The 21502-nt window shown below is 39.8% G+C and overlaps 2 protein-coding genes across 2 annotated transcripts in view; both read left to right on the forward strand.

The window, feature by feature from the left end:
- The window catches only part of LOC144656072 (transient receptor potential cation channel subfamily M member-like 2), a 31283-nt gene extending 18092 nt beyond the window's left edge, over positions 1–13191 (forward strand). Inside the window, exons 16-33 of the mRNA XM_078516291.1 lie at positions 108–319; positions 871–1012; positions 1341–1469; positions 1710–1958; positions 2518–2695; positions 3228–3360; positions 3984–4195; positions 4386–4518; positions 4864–5099; positions 5525–5644; positions 6470–6642; positions 6958–7043; positions 8461–8562; positions 9333–9419; positions 9913–10018; positions 10552–10698; positions 11195–11308; positions 12058–13191. Coding sequence (XP_078372417.1) covers positions 108–319; positions 871–1012; positions 1341–1469; positions 1710–1958; positions 2518–2695; positions 3228–3360; positions 3984–4195; positions 4386–4518; positions 4864–5099; positions 5525–5644; positions 6470–6642; positions 6958–7043; positions 8461–8562; positions 9333–9419; positions 9913–10018; positions 10552–10698; positions 11195–11308; positions 12058–12174 — 2676 coding nt within the window. The 3' untranslated portion in view covers positions 12175–13191. The remainder of the gene's footprint in view (positions 1–107; positions 320–870; positions 1013–1340; positions 1470–1709; positions 1959–2517; positions 2696–3227; positions 3361–3983; positions 4196–4385; positions 4519–4863; positions 5100–5524; positions 5645–6469; positions 6643–6957; positions 7044–8460; positions 8563–9332; positions 9420–9912; positions 10019–10551; positions 10699–11194; positions 11309–12057) is intronic.
- Positions 13192–14065: 874 nt separating this feature from the next.
- LOC144657227 (uncharacterized) lies at positions 14066–20792 on the forward strand. The gene is made up of 9 exons (XM_078517532.1): positions 14066–14367; positions 15636–15738; positions 16596–16776; positions 17354–17600; positions 18238–18435; positions 19085–19312; positions 19660–19743; positions 19918–19977; positions 20475–20792. Exons 1-9 carry the CDS (start codon positions 14149–14151, stop codon positions 20601–20603), a joined length of 1449 nt encoding a protein of 482 aa, XP_078373658.1. The 5' UTR covers positions 14066–14148; the 3' UTR covers positions 20604–20792.
- Positions 20793–21502: the final 710 nt, after the last annotated feature.

Consider the following 21502-nt stretch of genomic DNA (forward strand, 5'->3'; position numbering starts at 1 on the left):
CCTGAATAAGTAGTTTATAATAAGGCCTCACTCGATTCATTTAATTATCATTATTCAAGATGCTACTAAAGGACAACTTCAATTCCCATTATTTTTCATGTTATTAGACCATGTTAGGTCTCCTGATACCACCAACGATATTTTTGCTGGAATTCAAAACAAAACAAGAACTGATGACGATGCCGGTGACATTCGAAGAACACGAAGAATTAGCTGAGGAGGAAGAGGTGGAGGAGGAGGAGGCTGGAAACGAACATGAAAACCGCCCCTTCAGGTCAAGCCGAGCTTTGACTGGAGAGAATGGGGCAATGGAGCTTAGGTATATACATATTATTGGCTCTTACAGTGCACGGTAAGAGTCGCGCTGCATTTGGGCGAGCCTAAGGGGCGACAGCGAGCCAGAGCACAAAAGAACAAGAGGAATATATATCATTTAGCATTGCAACACTTAGCAGTCTAAGGAGAGATTTGTTATATTTTGGGACTACTTACCCCAAATCTAGCCTCTTCGTTGTGGTCAAGAGGTATAAATAAAATGTACCGATTTCTATCTAAAACGAGTAGATCAAGTGGGTTAAGTCCGTTAAGTCAGACAAAGAGGAATCAAAAAGGGTAGTATAATACACGTCTGAATGAAGTGAACAAACATTAAACATGTAATAAGCATAAAACATTTATATAAAGTAAGAATGATCTATTATCAGCACACTGTAATTTAGAGGGCAACTGATCAGTTTCAAATTTCAAAACTATAAAAAGACGTTACCTGACTCCCTAGCTTAGTTCTGTTTTTGCCCCTGAGTTTTCATATATAATCGACCTTTAGGATATGTGTTCAATTAGATGATGGCTGTTTTCTCGTACCTTCAGAGCGCTGTCTATGTCACGTGAGCTGCACAGGATCCCTACTTACCAGGTGTGGACTCAGCAGACTCGTGTAGTGAAACTAACATGGGGAAAAAAGATCTTGGAGTTCTACAAGGCGCCTGTTACTAAATTCTGGTCCAACGTGGTGAGCATGGCAGTAATTGTAATCAGTGGTCACGGTTAGACTTCCAAGAGTACTAACGTGTAATTTGAAAGAAAGAAAAACCATTTGACAAAGCACGACAAACACTGAAAACCAAGCAGTACCACGAGAAATAACTGTTCAATAGCTCTCAATTGAATGGTCACGCACTAGGGGTCCCCACACTAGGGAGGTTTTAAGCACAGCGTAATAAACAGTACCACATGGAAGTACTACTCTAATGCTTCCATGTGAATGGTCACACACTATGGTTTAATCAAGTTAGGACCACTCTAACTGTTATACAATTTTATTTTTTATTTGATTGCAGTTTGCCTACTTAGCGTTCTTGGTCCTGTTCAGTTATGTTATTCTTGTACGCCAAGAGAACATTCCCTCGATCAGCGAGATCGTGCTCATCATCTTCGTCTGTACTTTATGTACTGAGGAAATTAGACAGGTAACGACGAAAACCGACGTTTTTAAGCGTTAAACAGTGTAACACCCCACATTAAACGTCTTTTCCTGCAACTTTTGGCCTTTGCGAGACACTACTACCAATGATAAAAATGAAATGTTCTTTATGTCACGAGCGTGGGTCAAAGAAAAAATCTGGGTCCCACTAAAAATTTACCATCTTTATCATTTATTACTACTAACAATGCAGCAAAATTTCACAACTATGTTTTTCTCGTGTCAGATTCTCCACTCTGAGCCACCAACGTTAGGCAGCAAATTCAAAGACTGGGCATCAAGTAAATGGAATCTTCTTGACGGCTTCGCGGTGGTATCATTTTTTGTTGGTCTTGGACTCAGGCTTCATCCAACCACGCGTAGTGCTGGTCACGTGGTCTACTGCCTCGACGTGATGCTGTGGATCATCCGATTGTTGGACATTTTTTCAGTCAGCAAACATTTGGGACCTTATGTGGTGATGATCGGACGAATGGTAAGCAAATATCATTCAATCAGTGGCAGCGCTGTTAAAAAAGATTTCTTCGGCCATACACAATTTCAGGTACCACAGGTGTCTCCTTTTCATAGGATTATTTCATTATTTCTCCAATATCTCAGGTATCTCCTTTTTATTATGATGAAGGATGAATAAACTAAAGACGTTAAGCTCTCCCTTTTGCTGCCAATTTTTCTAAATACGACGTTCTAAAGCTACTACACTTACAAATAAAAATGTAATCCACGGTATTTGCAGAAGAGTTAGAGGAAACTTACAACTTCAGCTAAATTTACATTTCTCGCAGTTTGTGTATAGCGCAAAATTTGGACCAGTTGAAAAAGATAACCAGTTTCAGTTAAGTCTCTTTTGTTTGAAAACACCCAAAGTACTGGGAAGCAATTTATTGTGAACATGCAGAAAAAGGAGTAATCATATTCGCTTCATATCAATTCTACGGAAACCGGAGTGCAGCACCGACATGGCTCCTGGTGGCCCAAAAACAAGCCTTGTCTATTTCTATGTAGTATTGACGAATTTTTCTTTCCTTCCTCAGACTGTTGATATGCTGTATTTCCTTCTGATCATGGTTATCTTTCTCCTGGCGTATGGAGTCGCTCAGCAGGCTATCTTGTACCCAAACGAGGCTGCTTCCTGGTCGATGGTGTCCCGGATATTCTTCAGACCTTATTTCCAGGTTTACGGAGAGCTGTTTGTGGATCCACCAGACACACGTAAGAATTACCGACTTTAAAGAAAGGAATTAATCATAGACCGTCAATTAGAAATAGTATGTGGGATCTGCGGGGCTCCTAAGTCAAAGCCGCACAAGGGTAATGTAAAAACAAGAAGTAAAGTGCAGATTTAGTCGGTGTAAAGGTGCTTCATATGAAAGGTGCAAGCTAAAATGAGGTTTTTTCCTAACCTTTTCGATTTTAACAGCTCTCTCTCTTCCCCCACTCAAGGGATGTCTGATTTGGCTCGAAAAATTCCACTCTGATGACGTTATTCTGCAGAGATTCTTGCACCGTTTCTCATTGGTTGTTGCTTACGTGGGAAAATTCAAAACAGTGCAATTATCTATCAGAGACAGGACACAAAAGTACCGAGAGAAAAATTAATAAGACTAATACTCCAATGATCGTGACTGCAACTTCACTAGTCCATGTAACTCCTAGTTTAATAAAACCAATGAAGTGCAAAAATGACAGTGTTGACCATGTGAATTAGAAATAATTAATTGTTTTAACGGCGATTTCATTCCAGTCAGCAAGACAGAGACAGCTTTTGGAACTCCAAGAAACGACAGTCATGGAGACACTATCGTTTTATTTATCATGGCTTTTTATCTCTTGGTCGCCAATATTCTGCTTCTAAATCTTCTCATAGCTATTTTCAAGTGAGTGAATTATTTTAATTATTTACTGCTACGACTGATAAGTACTATACTATCGAATTAGTTTAACAACTAAATCAAATTATCACATTGCTCACAATTGCGAACAGGTTACTGGCAAAATAGTAGGTCTAGAACTCTCTAAGTAGAGTAGTCAGTGAGTGATCATGAGTGAGTGAGTGTCGTAAAACAAAACCAAAGTAATCGCTCTGGCGAATCGCAAGGGACACAGGCAATCCAGTGAACCAATCAAAACTCGAAGAAAATACGTGTACATGTAGCGGGAAAACGTGCGCGATCGAGTCGTGATTGGTTTTGTTTTTATTTCTTATTCGCTATAGTAGCGTGACTACTTTTAACTAGTAATCACTAATCGAAGTAATGCAAAATCAAAGCAAACGAGAATTAATTTCGACACTGAAGTGAAAATTGCTCCATGACAAGGAGTTGTTATACTCTGAACTTTTATCGGGCTGGACATAAAACAACAAAATTACAACACTCGCAAAAAATATGTAAAAAAATTAGCCAAGTTATGAACTGTCAAATAAACACATACAGATAGGAAAGATAACTTGGTTTCGACCACTTCTTTTACGAATATTTTTCTATCCTTTTCTCCTCAGTAACACGTTTTCCAGCGTACAGGCCAATGCAAATCAGATATGGAAGTTTCAACGTTATTACTTGGTCATGGAGTATGCACAGAGGCCAGTCCTAGTACCTCCTTTCATCATCCTTAATCACGTGATCCATGCGATCAAAGGCTTATATCGTTGGCTGAAAAACTGTCGGAGACGAGGGCACAAAAACCAAGGAGACTCTAGTTTTGGACTAAGTACGATTTTCGTTTCCTATTTAACACAACATAAAATATCACTTCCTAAAAAAGTCTCGTGCAGTTGAGAGCCTTTGCCTCTCAGTGACAACTTTTTCCCATCCTGTTCTTCTGACCTTCTCTCGCCTGTGTGATTAAACTGATAGATTTAACTTACCACGCTTTAAAAGTTTCTCTTCCTCTCTGGCAGAGCTTTTCCTAGAACCGAACGATCTTCAGAAGATTTCGATGTTTGAAGAGCGATGTGTGGATTGCTTCCTCAGAGAGAAAGATACATTACTTCACGCCACTCAAGAAGAGAAAATCAGAGTTATAGGAGACAGGTAATACATGTACAGCTAATGATTGACTGACTGATCATGACTGACTGACTGACTGACTGACTGACTGACTGACTGACTGACTGACTGACTGACTGACTGACTGACTGACTGACTGAACGACTAACTGACTGACTGACTGAACGACTGACCGACGGACCGACAGACCGACTGAACGGACCGACCAACAAACCGACTGACTGATCGACCAACCGACTGACTGTCTATGGAATGACTACCTGCCTACCTGCTTGCTTGGTTGTTTTCTTGACTGCTTGTTAGTTTATTTGATTGATCGATCGATTTGTAATTCAGTGATTTCATTTTATATATTGCTGAATGTCATAGAATGGAATCAGTTTCCTGTCAATTGCAAGATATGTACAAAGAGTCCATCTGTCAGTCCAACACGGGAAAAAAGTCGATTACCACCCTGGATTCCCGGCTTACCAGACTAGAAGAACACATGCACAAAATTGTGGACATATTACATGAGTTGGCGCCTGAACCAAGAACATTAGCGAGTGATGACGAACGCGCGCGGTCTGGGAGAACCGTGTCTTTATCAGACGTTGAATTCACAGGTGCAAAGATTAACATGCTCTTTCTTTTTTCTTTAATTTATTTGACGTATTTCGTTTCTTGAAGTGTCTAAACAAATTTTTTTTGCAAATATTACGCTTGTTTTATCGTAAAGCAGTTTAAATCTGACAATGGTTTTATTAGATTTTCCAAAGTATGCAGTGGTATGAACTACAGTTTTGCATTTAAAATTTTTCACTAGGAATAAAATGTCTGAATAGTGTCTTCTTCACTGGGTTGTGATCCATAAAACTAATATTAATAAATAAACTTTCACTCATGTTACAATTTCTTGAATTTTGTTTATTGATGCCTTGATTATTCGAAAAACAGATCATATAAGGAAATCGACATAATATTCTAAATAGATCGGCCATTTTATAAATATATAAAACTTAAAACAGTGATTACTTGGAATACATTTCAGGTCCGGGTGGGCACAGGCCCCTTTCTCAAAGGTTTTCTTATGAAGGGGCTCAGACGAGAAGCAAGAGTGGCGCTGCTAGTCTACAAAAAGGCTCATCCAGGAGTCACCAAGAATTACCAGGTTATAAGCTTGCAGGCTTTTTTTGTAAAACAGGCAGTTATGAATACTAATATATGCAAAATGATGAGTAATGTCAGGATTGAACGAGTGACGAAAATTACAAAATTTTGTTTTTACAAAGATCACGAAAATCGTGTCTCGACGAAAATGAAAAAAAATAGCAAAGGGGGGATGAAAATAACGAAATTTTTTGCGGGGTGAAAGGAAGGGGGGAAAAAAAAAAAGAAAAAAAAGAAAAAATTTTTAGAAAAAAATTTTAAAAAGGGAAAATTTTTTAAAAAAAATTTTTTTAAAAAAAAAAAAAAAAAAAAAAAAAAATTCGGAATTTTTAATTTTCCCATCCCAAAAAAAAAAAAATGATCAGAATCCTAAAAAAAAAAATTGGCCTAACCGATTGAAAGCAGGCCAATAATAAGTTGTAAATATCATGCGAACGAAATAAACTGCGGCAGATCGCCTGCACCCATCTTTCTCTGCCTTCAACAAAACTTCTTTTTTCCGAAAAATTACGGGAGCCAGCATAGCTGTCAGTTTTTCTTGTATAAAGGGAAATGAAGTAGCGACAAATCCACAAATAGAAAGAAAGAGGAATGGGGTAGCTTGCAGAAAAAGTAGTTTATTGGGGTAGAGCGCGGAGCGCGGTACACATGCGAGAGTAAAACGCGATAGAGGGCGGGGAGCGCGAATATTGGAACGATAAAATGGGAAGGAGAGAGTTTTCAAAGACTCCGCCCTATTCTGCTTAGGTTTCTCGCCAGTCGTGTAGGAAGACCAACCATCTGCAAATTTTAACTGACTGATAAACTGAATTTCAATTTCATACAGAGGGATTCAAATTCACTAGACGACGCCTTTCAACTGCAGCCGCACGTGCAAAGAAGAACGCTCTCAAACATGCAGCACGTGAAAATATTATGCACGTGCTCGCGAGGCAGTCTCCGTACCCAAAGAGCAATCAACAGAGATACCCCGTACCAGACTTCCTTGTTGACTGGAAGGTATGTGATATATAGATACTGGAAATATATATTGACCATTCAATTTATAGAAACAAATGTTGTGATACTTCTTGAGTTATTAGTGTAAAAGCTAAACCTGAAGGTTCTTTGACTTTGAAGCGAGCTCACAAGAAACTCCCCAATAGGAATTTCGTTAAGCTATTTAAAATTAAATGATGAGTTCGCAAGGATACGGAATATCGATTTTATTTTCTAGTTTAAATCCCATTTTACCCCTTCAGATCCCTCTTATTACGTTATTTAGACGTTGTCCTTCACTTTGACGATAACTAATTTGTGTTTTATTCCTTGCAGGAGTCGTTCCCAGGTTACGACCCACCATTGTACACTGCGCAAGAAGTTCAAACTTTGCCACCTTGGGCAGATCCTGACATACTGGAGTAAGTAAGAAGGTTATGTGCATGGTAAAGATAGGGGAGGGGGGGGGGGGGGGGGGGAAGGGGGGGGGGGGGGGGGGAGGGGGGCTGGAGGCCTAAGCACCTCCAATATTTCCGAAAAACAAGGAATTACTAAGAGAAGTGTCTTTTAAGCCCCGCCCCCTGCGCCCCCACTTCAAGTTACAAGTCCCCCCCCCCCCCCCCACAATACAAAAGGGTGTCTTGCGAAGCTTTGTCGCGTTCAGAGGCAGCAATAGGCTCGATCAGCCGGACTCAGGAGAGCGGCGTTTTGTGCTTTTTTTTCTTTGTTTTCGACAAAACGACAAAACGCCATATAGATGGAAAAATCAGGTCGTCCCTGCCGGACGATTTTCTTGCTGTCTACCAAGCAAGATCCCACGAACTATACCTGAACCAATAGTGAAACGACATTCAAAGCACTAGACAAACTTTTGTTTGTTTTACGTCACTTGGTGATACCACCGTTTGCCACACCATGAAAAAATCAAGAACTGAAAACACCAAGAAACTGCCCGAAACCAAATTAAAATGGGAAAAATCAAAACAAACGAAAATCACAATAAAGGAAAACGAATGGAACTATATTTAACGTGTGAAGCTCTCTACATCTACATCTACATGTACATAGTGGGGGGTCTTGCAAAAGGCGACATACTCCCATCACTGCAAGACTATATAGTTGAACCTATCGGTAAGTGCCAACGAGCGAAATATTCATGTTTGTTCATAAGAACAGATATTGAATGGTTTTTGATAGAACTATATTTGAAATGACCAAAATATGGTAAATTTTATTTTAGGTAATATGGGAAAAAAGTTGTTTTTTTTGGTTTTTAAAAATTAACAGGGTTTTTTCCCGGGCCGGGCCCGTTTTTTGCGGCTTCCCCCCCCCCCTCTTTTTTAAAACAAAAAAAAAAACATTTCCCCCGCGGGGTAAGATTATACAAAATTTAAAAATTATAAAATGCAAGGGGGAGGGGGTAATTAACTATTAAATGAGGTTTAATCACTGTTTGTTAAATACAACACGCGATGGTTAAAATGTTTCCGTCCACAACAGGCGACATACTCCCATCACCGCAAGACTATATTAAGACATTAAAAAATACATAATAAAATATGTACATAATTTAAAAAGATTACTAAGAAAGGAAAATTAAAATACATATACATCAAGTTAATTTAGATTTCGTTCTCGATGGATGTTTGCGGAAACAAATCTTACTCCACCTCATCCTCTCTGGCTGCCGCGGTGTGCTCGTTCGTTTTTCCGTTTCTGTGTATGTTGGTTTGCATTGTAACAAGCGTCAACATGCATCCGACCTATTTGCCATAGCTTGCAATGTTTTTTGTAAGGATCTACGCCCTTTCATTAACGTTAACTTATTTATATTTCAAGTCCTAGCAACACGAGTGTAATCATCACCTTTAACTGCGTCGACAAAGGGATAAACAGAAGAAGTCATACCGGAATGATTGATGTGGTCAATCAATTGCCTCGGTAACGTATAGTAGACTTTTGGTGTTTTAGAATTACAGGAGCAGGGATGCAGGGATGGCGCAGTGGTGAGAGCGCTCGCCTCTCACCAATGTGACCCGGGTTCGATTCCGGCCCGGTGCTATATGTGGGTTGAGTTTGTTGTTGGTTCTCGTCCTTGCTCCGAGGGTTTTCTCCGGATTCTCCGGTTTCCTACCTCCACAAAAATCAACACTTCTAAATTACAATTTGATCGGGGATTCGAGCGCCACAGGTTTGTCAGTCGCAAGACTGGTACGTGCTACCCTCGTAAAATAAAGACGATTTATTTATAAGACGATTTATTTAGGAGTGAAAAACTTAGTTAATGGAGTTGAGCATACACTTAATGGAGTTGAGCATACAATATACTACGTACATGCAAACCCCGGGGCGACTCCCATATAAAAGCGACGAGTATGAGTATTACAGATGTCAGGACAGAACGCCAGGGTTCAGGGTTGCAAAGTTTAGCATTGCACGTGAAAAAAAATAAGAAGAACATCGTCATTCTGTGTTTGGTGGTCTAGAAAGATAAGGTATGAAACCTGGTCTGTTTTAGTGGCCCAACAAAGCTCTAGCCAAGCCCAGGTTGGTCTTCTTCAGGGGTTAAATTGAAATTTTCTGAAGAACATCCCCGTACATATGTGAGTCCCCGTGGGTGCATCTCTGAGGAACATCCCCGTACATATGCGACCAACTGTTATTGTGCTTTATTAACCAATCTAAACTTATCTCGTTTGATTTTCATGTAGAAATCCTGTGGGCAGGACAGGTGTCGCAGGACGCGGCTTGTTTGGTCGATGGGGACCCAATCATGCAGCTCAAATTGTGGTTACAAGGTGAGACATGTTTACTTTTATATATTTTTTGCATTTGTGGTTTTCAATTGAGTGCAGTAAAATCAAAACTGAATTTATCACTCTAGCGAATCACAAAGGACTCTTACAATCCAGTGAACCAATCAAAACTCGAAGGCACGAAGCGCGGGAAAACGTGAGAGCGAGTCACAGCTTCTGATTGGTTAAAGCAGATTTTGCTTGAACGTGGAAAGTAATTTGCGTTTGCTTTCCCGGGTGGGGAGGGGAGGGAGAGACAAGAGAAAATGCTGGGAACAACAAGACAAGAGACGGGAGCGTGGCGCCCCCGAGCCCGGCGAGGAGAGCGACGACACAGACCCCGCCCATGATCAAGAGAGAAAGAAGAAGCCGAGACATGCGCACACGCAAGGCATACACGAACACAAGGGGGTCTGCCTGTGGTTTTACATTACTGCGCTAAGTGATTGGTTAAAAAATCTCGCGCAACTTTCTCAACTTGTTTTCTTTTTTGCAGGTGGAAGATTGGTGAAGATGGACTGATCGTTCAAAAGGAGGACAAAAGCGTTCTGGAATTTGTGGCTGTTAAAAGTATTGACAGCTTGGAATGGGCAATACCAGGGGTAAGGGGCAGACGCAAGGTTCCGTGAGTCCCACTGACGTTTTTTAGAAACCAGCTCAAACAAATGTGACACAACAGCAGCTTTCCATTATTTCACTTATAAGGATAGCCAACTATATACAATTGATGATTACATAAACACATATTACATATTTTGGTATTGAATCAGTCAGTCTAATTCCTCCAGCCTTGGTTCCAATGTTTTTATACTGCAGAGTGGATTTCCTTCGTCTCTTTTTCTCAGCTTGCCATGATCTTCTCACATTTTCCCGGCATCACAGTTTTCGTAAGCGAATTCAAACATTGTCTTTACAGCCTGCGTCAGACGTCGTTCCTTTATTTCCGAAAGCGAAGAAGGCACGCACAGGCTTAAAGTGCAACTAAGATGAATAAAGAGTTTTTTCTTCTCTCCTTATCGTCATGCAGATTCGTCGTTCGTCTCTCGCGCTTGAAAAGAAAGTAACTGCTGTGCAGGCTTAGTTGTCATTTCTTTTAGTTTTGTTCATTTTTTTGTGCATATTTCGTTTTTTTCAGGGTCTGATAGATGTTGGTGATTCAGTGTCGAGCACGTTACAAAAACTTCTCATCAAGAAACTTTTTGCGGCCCTCAAACCCGCCATCCTCGACAAAATGGAAAACGCGGACGAGCGTGTTCATACAATCATTGAAAACGCTATAGAGGTGTGTTATTTTGCGTAGACTTACGCTGGTATTTCTGTTATACATTATACAAATAGGCGTTCTAGTAGCTTGGACAGACCCTTTTAGCGACGCCTCGTTTTGCCCAAAGAACTCCAGCTTAATGTCTACCAAAACTTATAATTATACTTAGTCTTAGATGGTGTTTCCATTGATTTGCTTTCTTCTTATGGCAGTATTTTCTTATCAGTTGAAAGCTTTAAATCAACTAAGCAACTAACCGGGTAAAAAAAATATAAAACATTCACTAAAATCCCGCCGCTCGAACTTTACGCTCGATTGCTTGCTATTTTTGCGTTCGTTCCACGGATTTTAAAGCAAAAAGAGAGACTATACTGGTCGCAGTCTACTTATAAGTGGTAACAAATTAGACGAGAGATCAGATAACTGCGTTAGGTACAGTAAGGCACTTTCCAAGCAAATGATGCTTGCTTAATCATTGACTTCTTTTTAAAATTTATCCTTAATAATCGCGAAGGTCAACAAAGGATACATAGATGACCTTAGAAATACAGACAATGCCTGGATGGAAACAGTGGCTTTGCATTTCCATGATGAAACTAGAGAAATCCTTGGTGATATTGAATTTGAGGTATTTAAGAAGTTCAACTTCTGTTAATTAGAAAACGCTTATCGTGATCGTACATTTCTAGATACCGAGCGGATAATCTAGTATGGGAAATAGAAAAAGCGAAGGTTGGGGGGGGGGGGGGGGGGGAGCAAACTTGGCATAAATGATGGGTGTGATCCTGCGACTGTCTAACATGCTATCAGGGAGGGTAGCAGTATTCCTAGTACCCGTCAAGGAAGGGTGGCAACTTCTAGGGTCTTGCAGCAGGCGGAAATACGAGAGACCCTGGGGAAGAGGTTGAATTGGTAGGGGGGTTTAGGGGGTAGAGCTGAATCGTGGTACATAGACGAGACGGAAATCATTGTGTAGGTGTACAGCTATTGAGGTGTGGAAGTAGAGAAAAAGTGTATATGTAGGTATGTGGTATGTAAGTATGGTTTGGACGTATGGAACGGTATGGAGGTGTGGAGGGACGGATTAAGTGCGAAGGTTTAGATTGAAGGAAAGAAGGTAAATTACGATCTGAGTCTTTTTCTCGGGTAACCCCACACCATCCACGAATCCACGCATGCATGAACATCCATCTGATAGTCCGGCTGAAAAATTTAATTAATATAAATCGAATAACACATGTCAGCTACATGAAACATTTTCACCATAATTAACCTATCTTCATGTAGCAAAGTAAGATTCAGTGAAAGAAGAAACATGACGACAAAACTGTTTATTAGTTGCAATCTTTCCACGGATGTTTTGTTTTTATTATTTAGGTTGAAGATGATGCACCCAGTGTTAACTGGCAAGATGTCAGTGGTCACATCAATCTTTTTGCCAGCGATTCATTTATTTTGCACAAAGTGGCCGAGTTACGGAACGCAAATTTTTGATGGGCGCCATCATTCCTGGGAGTAGCTTGGAGAACAACAACTGGGATATCAAAAGAGCGCGTTGAAAAGATGTTCACGAGGGCTCAACCTCATCACCAGGGCGATATCTGAGAACACAGCCTTTACGAAAATATTTGGTGTTTTTTATAGAAGCCCAAGGAGACCGAAGAGACGACGAAAAGTAAACTTTGAAGAAATCAATAGTTTTAGTCCATTTTTGCCTTGACAATGCATGATAAGCTTACCTTGAAGAAGAACCGTATTGCGCAGGATTTCTCTGGGTCAAGTTGTTCGAAACTTCAAAACGGACTAAGATTTGTCTTTAACTTCCAATTTAGTTTTACAAGATTTCAGCACTGGTTTTTGTTTTGCTTTAATTTCTCTCTTCACTCACTTTCATTCATGATAAATTGTTGCCATCTCGAACATAGTTAATAGAGGGAAATGGTTTGGAATCCCGGCAAAGTTCTTAGTTGCATGTTTTTGTTCGCTACTGATGTTAGCTAGGGGTTGGCCCTGCACAAAACCTAATAAAATACAATAGGTGGTTACATGTGTTCATGCAACCAACCGATAGAAACATTGCAATTACGTAATTCATGCATAGTGTATGAGCGCAAAACAAAAGATGTGCAGGGTCGTGGACCTTCCAACATAAGTCTTGTCCATTTTGTTTGCTCCTTTGATGTTTGCCAGGCGTCTTTACCATCTCCCTCTATGAACTGTGTCTCGAACGAAGACTTTTAAATTAATTTACAATAAAAAAGTAAGTTGTCACGGGCAGACTTTGCGTTAATCAGATAAATTAAGTTATGCGGAGTTTTTAAAGCAACTGTTATGCTCATGCTGGAGGATTGGGGAAACAACCTTCCGTTATAGCTGTTCCTTCAGAGCAATCGTGCATTCTTTGAATAATGAAATATTGATGATTAAATATGGTAGACTGGAAATGTGAAATGTTCCACAAAAAATAGGGAAACAAGAAAATAAAATTTTTATGGCTCCTGTCAAATTTCACCTCTGATTCTGTCCTCAGAGCTAAAAGAAAGATAAACCTACTACTATCAACAAATAAGTATTACATCGTCATACATACATTCATCACAGTTTTATTTACCTTCGGATTTGCAGAGTAGCTTATACAGCTAATATCTCCGAGCATTTCAACAGGGCACACAGTATAACGAGCAAAGACCAGACCACAACACCGGGAACTCCATGCCCTACTCTTTACGATAAGACAGTGATAAGTGTGTGGGTTCTTTTACGTCCCCTGCTGGCCATAACTCTAAAGATGCAGGAGGCGGGGCCTACGGTTTATCGTCTTTATCCGCGGAGAGGACTAGAACATCTAACCATTTGCAGGTTCATTGAAAACAAGGATGTACTAAAACGGAGAATTATTGAATGGGTAACAGAATACAGGAACGTACGGGAAATTGCTCAAGGGAAAGGTTAGAAAAAGATTAGGGTTAGGGCTTATCCCAACCCTAAAGCTTAACCAGACCCCTTTCATAACAATATATAAATAGTTGCCAATTTTAACGTCAACTTTTGAAAATGATGTAGCTAGCAACGAAACGTCAGTTAAAATGCGATTTTTCATAATGTTTATCACCGCTGTTGTGTTATTTTTTAGGAGTCAATTATTCATATATTCACGTTGCCCCCGAATAGAGAGCCTGCTCGCAGGCTACCATTTTCATTTATTATTTTTCATTCCTCATTCCCCATTCTCTAATCCCCTTCCTCCTCCTCCTTCCGATTGTCCCCATTCCTGAATCCTGAGACCCGAGTCCCCGCCTGTTCGTCTTCCTCATTTCATTCCCCACCCTCCCCACCCTACCATCCCAGACCCTGTCTTTCCCGTCACGCACTATTTACCGGCTTCTGAGCTACACAGCGCACGGACGCAAGACTTCAATATCCTGTCAAAAATTATTCTTTCTACAGTCTTTTACTCTTGCATCAACCATGAAAGGGCGAGTCATTATATTCTCAATCACTGGCTGTCCGTTCTGCATGCGAGCGAAGGATAAAATGCAAAAACTTGGCTTAGAATACATGGACATCAATCTTGACAACTATCCTGAGCGACGAGCCGAAGCGAAGGAACGATCGGGCAGAAACACTGTGCCACAAATATTCTTCAACAACCGACATATCGGCGGCTTCGACGATTTTGATAAATTGGTAAGATAGTTTTGTTTTTCTTAGTTGAAAGAATAAAGTTAGGGCTTATTGATATTCGCAATTTTAAAGAAAATAGCTTCTAAGATTTTGGTCTTATTATTCATCAGGCAATTTTATCAACCCGGAAAAAATTTGGTTTGCACTTACTTTCAATACTTAAATTTTTAATTTTAACAGATCTTGCTTTCGTCTATAAATTGCCTTGCATTTCTCAAAAAATTGGCGACGTTTAGAAATATACTACCTGCTAACTGTATTATCAAAACATTTCGTGCAAATAAATAGCCTAAATAAACATAAGCCGCTTGCCGATTTTTAATTAGCTTGAAGAACTATTGCTTGTAAGCTTATATTTTACGGTTTAGAGTGAGTGCTTGTTGAGTATGTAACAAACTTTTTACTCTCGTGCACAGAGGAAAGTTTTAAATAAATCGCTGATTATAAAGCTTCCATCGTATAAAATATGCAAATATCCTGAAATACATACAAGTACGTGCTGTGTAATAATATCATGGTGACATGGCATTTATTTTATCACCATCTTAAACAAATAACGACCAGTCAGGCGTGACAAATGAAATTTAGCACCTGAAACCTCACTCACGATAACCTCAAAACAATTAAAAAACCCTCAATTAAATTCATCCTTTCACACACCATAAGTTTTAGTTTGGGATTGAAAGAGAAGTAACTTTAGGTCCACTTCATGCAGAGGTGATCTTGGAAGGCAGCCCCCACCCACCCCCGGCAGGGGGTACTTGGACAAGGGTGGGTGGAGTGCTCACGTCTAGGAATTAAAGCTTTAGTTAAGAAGAGAAGAAGATGTTTCAAAATTGTAAATTTTCTCTGTAATAGTACAACATCGGCATTTTATTTTTACACATTTTAGAACAAGTAGAAAGATATAAGCAAACCCATGAAGTGACCCCATCTTATCATAAAGGTCATAATTAGACCTAACACAGACTTGTAAGGTCATAATTGGGACCCCATCCAGCATGCAGCACATACCTGCAGGCATAACGTATATCACCAACCATGCCAGCTAATTTTATTACAATAACAGAACACAGGAATTTGATGTGAGATCTTGGCCATGCAACTGGGCCAGCCCACTTGCTGTTCCCTTATAAAAAGGTCCCAGGAAAGAAAAAACTTGCATTTTAAAAGCATGTATCCCCCTGACCCATATGATTAAATTTAAGCAGCTATTGGATTCTTTCCCATACATGATCATAATCTGATACTTATTTCTGTTTTATTCCCAGACAGAGGCTGAACTTCAAGAGTTGATTAGGGAGGTAGAAGAGAATCCTGCTCCAGCAAATGCTCCCCAACCACCTGCCCCCAAGCCAGCAGACACAGGGAATGGTAAGGTATGCATTTCAGATCATAATGATAACATTTAAGGCTGCAGTGCTTTAAATTATGATTGAAATGATAATATTCTTTAAAAAAATCTCTCAATATAAAATTAAAAATAATGATAGGGCACAATGCCCTTGTTGTCCACAAAAAAATGTATATTCATTTGAATATGCCTTATAATTCCTCATAATAACAGCTAAAAGAGACCGGTCCATCTGTCCATCGATCTGTTAGTACGTTGGTCTATCTGTTGGTCCAGTTTCAGTTGGTCTATCTGTCCATTGGCCCATCAGTCTGTTGGTCACTCACTCAACCAATCATTCAGTCTTATCTTAGTTCTTTTAATCTTAGTACTCTTACCCACATATATAGCTTAATTAACAAACCTTCCTTCTGTCTTTAATTTAATTAGTGATTCCCTTTTTCTTGTCATATTCTATGTGTTTGGCAATGTATTAAACAACTATACACCAAAGTAGAGGTGGCTAGTGGTGGATATTTTGTAAATATTCACCACTATAGCCACCAACACTGAGGTGAATATAATATAGCCCGAAAGAATGATTTTGAACTAGTTTATTTCCTTCAAAGATTACAATTTTCTCACGCGCGTTGCTTGGAGGTGAGTGGCAAAGGATATTCGGAGTTTGAGTAGCCAATCAGCACGCGCCAAAAACACTATCCACTGTTTTTAGTATATACGTCTAATGATCAATATTTGCTGTAAAAGTTAAATGAATAATAATAAACTAGTGCTATACTAATAGAATACTAATAGCGATTTTTAGCAACATAGCCCTCTGCACGCATTGCATTCCTATGATGCTGGGATAATATTGTAATTTTTTTTATATTTACAGCAAAGGAAGGGGAAGGGATAGACTTTACCTGTGAACTGGATGAATATGCTCAGCTTGTCAAAGACTTTAAAGCAAGTGGACTTATAAAAGATCACCGCAAAGGTCTCATACACAATTACAAAAACTCCTTTATTGGCAAGGAGGCTGTGGATTGGCTGGTCTCATCAAAGAAAGTAGGCAAGTATCATGACATGCACAGGGACAGTACTTCTGTTAGAGCAACTTGCTGTTATACTAGGTTGTTATATAGTCACTAGATCACTAGGCACTAGGCCAACTGTATTGATGTCGCCCACTATGCTTGTACTGAGCTGCTATGGACCGTTAGATCTTCAAAAGAATCAAAATTTGTCTTACCAATGTAAAACCTGTTGCCACCAAATTCATTTGTATTTCAGTAGAAATTTCGGATTTTTGAGAAGGGAGGGATCAGTATTTGGTTACCTTGAAGGAAACCCTTGGAGCAAGGGGGAGTTAACAACAAACTCAATCCGCATATGACTCCCAGCTGGAATTAAAACCAGGGCACGTTGGTGGGAGGTGGAATTTGCCAGCTGCACAGACAATGCAGTGGCTAATTATCTTGTCCTATTTTATGTCCCTGTTCACCAAAACGAACCACTTTTTTACTCTGTGTCTTAGTCTATGAAAGCTTTTTAGTACTTCAATGTAGAGAATGAGTGACCAATTTGATAATTCCACTTATAAATGATTGTTATTCATTCCCTTTTAAAACGGTTTTTTCTTTCCTCAGATAGAGAAAAAGCAATAGAAATGTGTCGTCAGCTGGTTGAACGCAACTTTGGACACAGTTTGGAAAAAGGAAAGCAGACAGAGTTTAAGGATGATGACAGCATTTATCGTCTTCTTGAAGATGATGAATCGACAGCATTGAACTCTGGGATGAGCTCCATGTGCGAACCACGCCCAGCCCCGCAAGTTGCGGAAGAATTGAGGCGCTTAATTCTTAAACTATACAGCCAGTTTTTGTCCAAGGATGGAAAGGTAATCAAAATTTAACTTATAGTCAACCTTCTTGCCCTTAGGGGAGCTTCCTCGTCGGTGGTCATCGTCGGAAATTTGAAAAGAGCCCCTAAGGCCTTGTGTTTTGTGGATAAGATTAATTTATTAAAGTAAGACGTGTAGAACCTGCAGAGTGGCAAAACAGGTTGGGGACTTACTGGCTTAGCTTCCTGTGACGATCCTATACATCCTTATAAAATACAGTTATTGTTATAAAAAAGAACCCCACAAAAGAACTGGGGTAAGGAAGCAATGCCGGGGTTTTTTCTAGGTTCTACACCCGGGTTTTTACTGTAGCTCATCCGTGCCGACAGTGTCTGCACTTAACTATATTCTTTATTCCTCGCACAAATTATTAGCAAAATAACGTCAAGGCGTTTTGCTGTTATGAACCGGTTAGGTTATTGGTAAAGAGAAACGAGATAAAAAATATTGACCATTTTTTTAACGTATAGGAGGCGTAGAAGCCATCACCTTGTGGTTGTTTTCTAGCTTAATACGGACATTGAATGAACGAAACCTCGAACGTATTTGAAGTGCATAGGATAGGCTCAGAATTCTACAGCAAGCGTCTTGCTCTTGCTATATCATAACTGCAATTCTTTGTTATTTTAAACAGGGGGTGGACTATGCTGCCATGGCACAGAGCAAAGAGTTCCTGGCGTACGTGAAGCACACAGCTGAACTACAGCGTGTGAAACTAGAGGGAATGACAAGGGAAGAGACACTTGCTTTCTTTATTAACATTTACAATGCTCTGGTTATCCACGCTAATGTGGTGAGGGGACCTCCCGTTAACCTGTGGCAGAGATACAAGGTAATAATTCGGATAATTCAATAGCTATTGGCCAGTACTGTGAGAAAATTTATTGCCTGTATGGGAATTTTAGTGTACGTTACATTTCACACGAACGAAAGTAACACCTTCACGGTGAATTTTCCTTGAATGTTGTGGCACTTATGCGGAGAAAAGGTTTGAGTGAGCTGCTGCAGGTGGTTAAAATAAAAGCAAAAATCAGATTTAAAAAAAAGTGCGCGTCACACCCGCGGCCGATGATTTTCGGTCCGCAAAATAAGCTTTTAATCAAAGTAAACCAAAAAATAACAATAAGCAGGGACAGAATAACACAGAAGAACAAAATATGAAACCAAAAACAAACAAAGATGGCTAAGATTCGGGAAGATTAACACGGATAACGAACAACAAGCTTGAAAATTATAGGCTAAACTGTTCAATATTCATAAATCAAAAATATTTCTTTGGAGAATTTTAAGCGAAATTGTAGGTGTACGCTTCATTATAGCAGTAGTGGAGATACATTTAGGATGGCGGGTAGGTAAGATTGCATGTAAACGAGAGCTATTTATGGACCATGGCTGGGCGGGTTACCTCACCGACCCTAGGTCCCCCACCTCCATGTAAACAGGCCCTTACTCTGTTAATTTCATGATCAATTTTGTTGCAGTTTTTCAACACCATATGCTACACCATCGGAGGTCACACGTTTGCTTTGAACGAGATTGAAAATGGCGTCCTTCGTTCAAACCGTAAAGCTATTGGTGCAGTGACAAAGCCTTTCTCCAAGAGTGACCCCAGACTGAAAGTCGCCTTACCAGCGCCTGAGCCCAAGATTCACTTTGCTCTCGTGTGTGGGGCGAAAAGCTGTCCGCCGATAAAGACTTACACTTCAGCGGTAAAATGTTTCATATTACAATCTTTTTCCTGTTTAATCTTCCTGTTTATCTTCCTAAACTACCGGCAAACGCCATATAGTGCCGATAACAACCCCAAACCCCTGCCCATAGTTAGTCCCCCCCCCCCGAAAATACGCCCACCAAAAAGGGCCTTTGAACAGATGTGAGCCCAGGGCTAAATATTGTTGGAAGTCCCGATATTTCTGAAGCGATCACACTCGCGTTCACACCTTAATTCAAATTATTTTATCATTATACAGATACACCATTTCACTGGTTAGGGCGGGAGTGGCCTTCATTCTTTCACTTGAGACCTAAACCAAATTTAATTTCTAACATTTCACAGGGAATTGACGAGGAGTTGTCCCTCGCTGCTGAGGCGTTCTTAGAAGGGGAAGATGGCTGCGTCCTGAACATGCCAAAAAGAGAGGTAAACCTTGCTGTTGTCCACTGGGTGTTGTCAAGAGGTGTTGCGTAAATCGTTCGCGCGCTCTGACAGATAAAATCTGGATGAAGTCTTTAATCTCGGAGAACGAACAGTTTTCAAGCCAGAAAGCCACCAGAAATGCTTTTTTAATTATTAACGGTGTAAATTATTTTGCAGATTCGACTGAGCAAGATTTTTCAGTGGTACAAAGAAGACTTCGGTTCCAACAACGAAGAGGTGAACATGTTTTTTAGCAACCTTTTGTTATGGGGAGCAGGGTAAATGTTTAAAGCATTCCGACATTTTCTTCGAACGTTCTCTCAGTTTAATTTTAAAAACCCGCAACATTGCTAGAATTGTTGTGTGTAACGGCCTTGCTGAAAACCCGCCGTCATTGTTTCAAAACGGTATCTGTTAGGGGTTCAAAAAAAAGCTTGAGCCACGCCCAGATTGGTTTCCTTTAGGGTTTAATCCAAATTTGCCGACGAGCATCCCCGTACGTTTCATATGGGAGTCCCCTCTCCCAGGGGTCGATTAATCAGGGCGGGACGAAGGGCAAATTTGTACGATGAAAGGTTTTGAACAATTTTTGTTGCACCGTTTTTTCCGCTTTACTTTGTCCACCTCGATGGGTGCGGTACTCCATGTTGAACTGTCAAGTGTTGATTTGTATTTCTATTGATTTATATTTCTATGGCCTCACACTGTTCCTCTGTGGGTTTTTTTTTTTTCAGCTTGTTCAATTTGTTCTGGCTCACATGGGAAAAGGACAGAAGAAAGATCAGCTCGAGGAACTCTTGATCAGCGGCAATTTCAAAGTCGGCTTTATGAAGTATAACTGGGATTTAAACTCTAAGCACTAAGCAAAAAAAAAACGTTTAACATGATAATGCGCAGGCGACCAGCAGTCCGTCGATGTTTGGTCATGTTTTAGAACTTAAGAAAAATTGAATATACAATTTCCCCTCTAGTACGTATAGTGTGATCGTCCGGGTGAGCGGAAGTCATCTTCAGAGTCTTCTCAGAACTACTCTCACCCGGTCGCTCACACTATATAAACTACTGATACTCCTGGGTTCAAACTATTTACAAAATTTTCCCTCTATACGTCTATTATCCTTTCTTTTCTTAAAAATTCATTTTTTTTTTTTTTTTTTCAAAAAAATTTATTTTAAAAAAAAAAAAAGTCGTCTTTGGAAAATCGTTTTCACAGACGCCAAACGACGACAAATTCAGACGACTTGTACGTCCAAAATCGTGTCCGTCCCGTTTTCACACTAAGACGACTTGTTCGTCTCAGGCGATTTGTCCGTCTCTAGTGTGAAAACGGCCATTCAATGAACTTATAATTGATATCATCCATCTCGTGACATGGCTCCGTTAGACGTCCAGTGTAAACTGGTCCTGAATGTATTAAAAATATTTATAATAATGCTAAATGATCAACGATGTATTTGAATTTTACTTTCTATTTTAATCGTCCAGCTGCCAAGGTATAAGATTTGATGACAGTGTTTGTATTTATGATACAAATATCATACCGAATACTGCTATTTCAATCACTGTATGTACCACTTATTTATATGCCAATTAAAAGTGATTTTTTTGTTAAATCAAACCGTCTGGCTTTTCCTTATTTGGTAATGGGTAACAGTAAATGAGTTAAGTGACAGAACAGACCAATCACCTTAGCCCTTCGAGTGGTAATTATCACGTGACTATACTTTGCAGTGCTTGTCGCAACACTTGTTGTGCTCGCTTC

The sequence above is a fragment of the Oculina patagonica genome, chromosome 6, assembly GCF_052425735.1.
Source record: "Oculina patagonica isolate OP01 chromosome 6, crgOcupat, whole genome shotgun sequence".
NCBI lineage: Eukaryota > Metazoa > Cnidaria > Anthozoa > Scleractinia > Oculinidae > Oculina > Oculina patagonica.

Excerpts from the sequence above, each read along its gene's own strand:
- LOC144657227 (XM_078517532.1), top strand. The coding sequence starts at position 14,149 with ATGAAAGGGCGAGTCATTATATTCTCAATCACTGGCTGTCCGTTCTGC. Across the intron at positions 15,739-16,595 it reads GCCAGCAGACACAGGGAATG|CAAAGGAAGGGGAAGGGATA; the intron begins GTAAGGTATGCA and ends TTATATTTACAG. Across the intron at positions 16,777-17,353 it reads TCATCAAAGAAAGTAGGCAA|AGAAAAAGCAATAGAAATGT; the intron begins GTATCATGACAT and ends TTCCTCAGATAG.